The 6312-nt window shown below is 39.1% G+C and overlaps 1 protein-coding gene across 1 annotated transcript in view; it reads right to left on the bottom strand.

Moving 5' to 3' along the window:
* Window positions 1–485: 485 nt before the first annotated feature.
* Window positions 486–6312, bottom strand: part of LOC110976819 (xanthine dehydrogenase/oxidase-like) — a 38562-nt gene continuing 32735 nt past the window's right edge. Inside the window, exons 29-32 of the mRNA XM_022230429.2 lie at window positions 5818–5998; window positions 5177–5365; window positions 4760–4927; window positions 486–3143 (exon numbers count right to left, since the gene is read on the bottom strand). Coding sequence (XP_022086121.2) covers window positions 3093–3143; window positions 4760–4927; window positions 5177–5365; window positions 5818–5998 — 589 coding nt within the window. The 3' untranslated portion in view covers window positions 486–3092. The remainder of the gene's footprint in view (window positions 3144–4759; window positions 4928–5176; window positions 5366–5817; window positions 5999–6312) is intronic.

Raw genomic sequence — 6312 nt, 5'->3', positions numbered from 1 at the left:
CACGCGAACCAAACCAATCAGAAATCTGAACTCGAACAAATATTCTGCAAACATCATCTCTGTCTTTACAGGTACAAACACCAGCAGTCCTACAGATTTGAAAATAAAAAGGAATCCACAAATTATGGTGCTACTTTTGGAAAACAATCCACTTTGTGCATTGTTTAAAAGATAAATGCCATTTGTTTTTAATGCTGGGGTAACTTTCTGGGCGTCACTTGAGGTGGAATTTTTTTCAAGGGGCACTCAAATGAAATGAACTGAAGCTTGTACACATGATGTGTGCATTCTAAGTTTGTGGGAGTGTTCAGAACCATCCAAGGGATGGATATGCACTCTTTTTAAATGGTCAATACTTATTAGGCCTCTATACCAAAACAGCACGAGAGATTACTGAAGTTAATTTTAACATACCCACTGATATTCTGTGATGCATTTTCATTGAATTATTCCTTGCACGAAATAAAGCAAGTTCCAAGTGTGTCTCATGTTAATCTCACACAAACCTACTTTATTAATGTACGTCTCCTTTGAAGGACAGAAATGACACTACATGTCAACAAAGTGGGCAGAAGGTTGCAAACTAAACCCAAAATGAGGAAGAGACCAAAACAAGGAACAAAAGTGTACACACACACAGCAAAACAATTAAGAAACACAACAAAAACTATGTGATAACACACTAAGAACATACATGCTATTTGCAGGTGTATAGCGAAGGTATTTTCTTTGGAGGGAGGGGTGTATCAGAGTCAGTTTGCTTGGAACTTGTTCTCCAACCTTGTGTCATGTAAAATGGAAATCTGGGGTACACTACATGTAATGCTTGAAGGGAAATGCCAACGGCCAACATAAAAACACTTACGGACCAATAGAGATTCATTTCCCGACCAAAGCCCTATTTGCCAACTGGAATTATATACATGTACTGGGGGTGGAAGGACACATCCCCTGGCTATTTGCTCCGACCCCCACACATTTGAAAATAGATTTGCCGGCTTTCCTCTCTCACTTCTAGATGAAAAAGAGCAAACAGGGGAAAAATCCAATCACAGAATTTATCCTTGTGCACAATCTCTTGAAAAATTTGGAAAATGACAAAAGCCCTTTTTTTCACGGTTGTAACTGAAAGTTATAACGAAATACAGATGTTTTGTTTCTTTAAATTCAAAACAAAGGAAACTCTTTCAATGAATGTATCATTTATATTTGTTTATATATCCAGTTGATAATTATGAAAAATGTGGACAATTCATTTTCACAAAAAGAAGCACACTGGAATGTCAAATCTTTAATATAATGGTGTTAAAAATAATTTCATTTAAAAAACCAATGTGGTAACAGAAACATCTCAGTCTAAACGGAGTGCTTACATATGTGAGAGAACTTTGGTTTCCTGCAATGACAAAAATTTTCAAAGCTATTTTTTCTTTGTCACGCTTTACTGATTCAACCAGTTTTACAATTATTTCATAATGATTGTATTATCTGAATTTTTCTGTTCATTAAAATATATCAAAAATTTACCAAAGCAACACTGGCGTGAAACTGTCCATTAAATAATTATCGTATTCCACTTTTCTTTCAAAATTAATACTAAAAGGCACTAAAACAGTTAAATGCCTTTGAAATTAAAAAAAGAAAATTGAGATTTCACTACAAATATTATGACCACAGAGGTCATTTGTAAGAAATTTACAAATATAAATTTACATTTTTTTATTAATATGTCGCATTTTTTAGAATTTAAAAACTATGAAGGATCTACCTGCAAATATGGATGGCAACCTTAATAAGATTGTAATACTTTTCAACATAACGATCGAAGTAAATACCAAGGATTATATGTATTTTCCACTATTTCCCTGAATTTCATCAAACCTTCCTAAGGTTGCAAAATTTCTATCTGGATGAACCCTTTCAACTTAATCTCTTACTAATACTTATATAGAACTTGCTTTGCATATTGTGGAAAAATTCTACTCCTTGAAATTTAGTCAAGTAGTCAAAAGGGTGAGTCCACAGATTGACCGCAAAAGCTAGGAACGAGTTAACCTACAGGAATTTTGTTGAATGGACAATTACAAATTTCATTTACATTCCACCAAGAGATGGCCATTTGTTTCTGTGCATTTACAATAATTAACCACTTCCTGCTGGGGACTCCAGGATCGGAGACGTATGGTTTAAATGGGTGGCCTGGGTCTCCGAACTCGGACAAAGGAAACAGGGCCCTGTAACAAAAGACTGTACTCCGAACAAAAGACCAGGCTGCTGGGCATTACCCACATTTTTCAGTCTCAAGAGTGGTGATAATCCAGCCTTGTTTTGAAACGGTATACCAGGGTTTGGGGCATTGAGAGCAAGCAGATTACCACCGCGGACAAAAGTGCTCCACCACTGCAGCAATGAGCCACACAGCACCGCTGCATGCTAATTTGGCCCCTATTGAAAAGAGATCAGCAGTGCACTAAGCCAGGTTCGTGAACAAAAGACACTTGTACAACACCACAAAATCTGGGCTCTGTTTACAAGGCTGCTGGCCTGGCTGAAATACTCCAGCGTCAATGAAGGTCACCTGTCAACTTAGACTTGTGCCTGAAAATTATTTGGTGCGGCTATAAACGACCGTTAAATGGAATGATGAATTTTTAAAGGATTTTGAAAATGGAAAAAATGATAGTCATGCCGGCCCAGCATTATCAACATTGAAAAATGCCCCGGCATGAAGTGGTTAACACTGTCAGCAGCAAAATGAATTTCCAACAACTTCAAGCAAACATTGTATGGAAATATACAAATGCCGACCTGGTTGGAAGTCAAGAACATTACACGCAAACCTACACAATGATGGTTTGGTTGTGCTAAATGACTGCTTAACTGCTTAAGGCACTCGGTCAAGTCACTTCATGACAAGAGAAGGAATTAAGACAGAGAACATACTGTTTGATTGTTTGCAATTACATCTATGGTGTCGAAAAAAGAAACCATGATGCGTTGTGCATTACAGGATTGAAATCCTGATGTGTTATGCTTGTAGCTGATATGAGGAAAATTTCTGGAACTTTCTTGAATTTGCAGAAACTTCAAGACTACGGACGAACAAAGAACGGCGTGTATGTCCCAGGCTCAGGTGCGGGGAACTATAAGGAGTGAAACAGAAAGTACAATCATTCTTTTATCAAAAAATAAAATCATACTTAAGATACGTTAACAGCCATTAGAACAGTACACACAGAAGAACAACTTTTTTACCTGATAAATTCTTTAAAACGTATGCAATCAAATTTTTCTTTGGTATACAGGTCATTCCGTGAGGTTGGGGCACAATTTGTGATGGCGTGAATTGTTACATGGGTTCCCTAAAAATGAACAGTTATTTCCCTGCATGTGGATTCCAAATTGACATTGTTATACATCTTGCAAGACTGGACACAGAGGTGGGCATTACTTTTACAGAGTAAATGACTTACTCTACAGGTCATGACAGGTGATGAAAGTTTTGGATGTAACGAGGACACCATCACAAATTGTGCCCCAACCTCATTGACTGAGCCATATCTGAGATCTCTAAATGCCAAACCATATGAAAAGACATTCTAAGTTATATTCCTTCCTAATTCACCTTCAGTTTTCACCATTTTAAAACTTGTATTTTAAATTTGTTGGTCATTTAAACTTACATTAAACTTACAATATTTATTTCAACATTTAATTTATTTGATCTAGATTTAAAATTGTTGGTTTGGTTTTTCCACAACTCGTCAGAATTTCCCCATATACAACTGTATAATAAGTTTTGAGAGAGTCTGAGAAACCTGAAGTATTTAAATATTTACAAGAACCGCTTCATTGACCACTCCCTGCCAGGCGACCCGTTTTCGAGAACATAGGCTTTATATGCAGAGCCGGGAAGCCCAGAACTGGGACAAAAGAGTTGGGCCTTATAACAAAAGATCGTGCTCAGCACAAGACTGAGCTGCTGGGCATTACTGACATTTTTTTGCTCTCAATAGTGGAGATAATCCAGCCTTGTTTTGAAACAGTAGACCACGGTCTGAGGCATTTAGAGTGAGCTGATTAGCAGATGAGTCACACAGCACCGCTGCACGCTAATCTGGCCCCTATTGAAAAGAGGTCAGCAGCGCACTGAGCCGGTTTCGGGAACAAAAGAATCTTACGTAACACCGCACAATCTGGGCTCTTTTTCCAAGGCTGCAGGCCTGGCTGATATATTCATTTGAAGCAAGATATGGGATGGAGAGAACCCCCCCCGCCTTTGTGTTGGTCATTGTTTGATCGGAATCTCAGGAATTCTTTACAGACTTCTAGGGGGGATGTGTTAGGTAACAATAGTCTAGAGTGTGTATAGGGATTGGACAGGTAAGGGGGGTACCCCTCCGTCCCATATCTTGCCTGGTATAGAAATATTCAGGAGTCAATGAATTTTACTTCAGAGTAGTGCCCAAAGAGTCCTTCATTTTGGCATAAACGGCCATTAAATGAAATGATGAATTTTTGAAGAATTTTGAATATGGAAAATCTTGAAAATGAGCCGGCATCTTGTCTTGCTTAAGCAAAATCCACCTGCCAGCAAGTGGTTAATAAACCTGAACTGGAGAGAGCAGAAAGGCAAGATAACCCTCTTTCTTCAAAACTATTTGTTTATATTCTCCGGATGTTCCTCGCATCTCCAAAAGCCATGGCTTAACTGACACTAGCTTATGACAGAATGATGATTCTAGAGGCTGCTCCTTACCTGTTTAGTGAATTGGTCTTGGCATGCCATGCGGATTCTCTCCGCGGTGGCGGGACTGTCAAGTTTGAATGGCTCAGGAATGCCTGCATCATTCCTGGCGGACTGAATCGCATCCTTGATGGCAAAGAAAACTGATGCTGCCAGGAACAAAGGTGGTTCTCCAATGGCCTGCACAATGATGGAAGAAACCTTACAATCTAAATCCTAATCCTGCATGATAACTTTGGTAAATCATTTGTGCAATGGAAAGAACAATTCTACTGGGCAAGAGAGGGCATGTCACCTCACTAAATATTCATATTATTACACTCCTAAATATTCATTCTTTGTTTACAATTCCGTCATGAAAGGAATTTCATTTGGAACCATACTGACACACCAAACCCAGAAAAAAACAGAATCACTTGGGGAGCTAACCTTGGAGGAACAGACAGCGAAAGGATTTGGTGCCCTGGTGAGCAGACTAACATTGAATTCTGCCGGGATGTCACCAAATGCTGGGATCTTATAGAAACCAGGTCCTTTGGTCAGCAAGTGACCTGTCGGGGTCACTCGGTAATCCTCCAGGACAAACAGCCCATAACCCTGAATGAACGCTCCCTCAATCTACCAACGAAAAACAAGCAGGGAAAGATTAAGTAGGTCTGCTAGTGTGGTTTTTGTATTTATTAACCACTCATTCTTCCTCTTTTTTTGGTGAAGAGTACAGATCTGTTTGACAACTTGGAGATTGATGATGTAGTAACAGAGGCTTGGTTCTCTTCCTTGATCTCTTTCACTCCCTTTTCACTACAAGAGGTACAAAGGACAATACAATAGATTGAAGCAACTATTCTTTGTCATGTGGCCCATTCACAAGAACCAAAGAGGATACCGACTACTGTGAAAGGATCACACTGATGCACTGGTATGCGTTCGATGTTGATTAACATTTTCTTCACTTAGGGTAATGCTATGAACAAATCGAGTCCAAGTGAATTGACTACTTTGTTTGCATCTGTTGTCATGACTGGAATTTACTTTACTGACAATGGTCAACACGTCAATGTTGTGATTACCTGTCCAATATCGATGGCAGGGTTGATGCTGTCTCCCACATCCATGACAATGTCTGTCCTCAGCACCTGATGGTCCCCGGTCAGACAGTCAATCTCTACCTCCGACACAGCCACGCCGTAGGAGAAATAGCGGAATGGCTTCCCACGGCCCGTTTGCCAATCAAAGTACAAATCTGGACTCCTGCCACAGAAAATTGAAAGTTGTCTTCCTTGACAATGGAATGCAAGAACTTGAAGAAACAAATATAGAGAGATGTGCATGAGAAAAAGGCCATGAGTGCACTGAGGTATCTCAATTTTTACGGCGGCTCTTACCGCTTCAAGGTGAGAAGGGGTTAACAAACAAATGCTGCTATGGAAATGATAATGTTTCTTGTTTCTTTTCTACATGTACATGACACTGTTATTTCATAAAATGTTTTTCTTCTTTGTCCTAGAGATCTTCTTTCATTACAGAGAAAAAAGTATGACTATTTGCTTGAATTGTCACGCAGT

The sequence above is a fragment of the Acanthaster planci genome, linkage group LG01 (genome assembly GCF_054643075.1).
Source record: "Acanthaster planci isolate LZ-2023a linkage group LG01, COTS_SCS, whole genome shotgun sequence".
Classification (NCBI taxonomy): domain Eukaryota; kingdom Metazoa; phylum Echinodermata; class Asteroidea; order Valvatida; family Acanthasteridae; genus Acanthaster; species Acanthaster planci.
The sequence above is the reverse complement of the archived record's forward strand: the minus strand, read 5'-3'. Positions and strand labels throughout refer to the sequence as shown.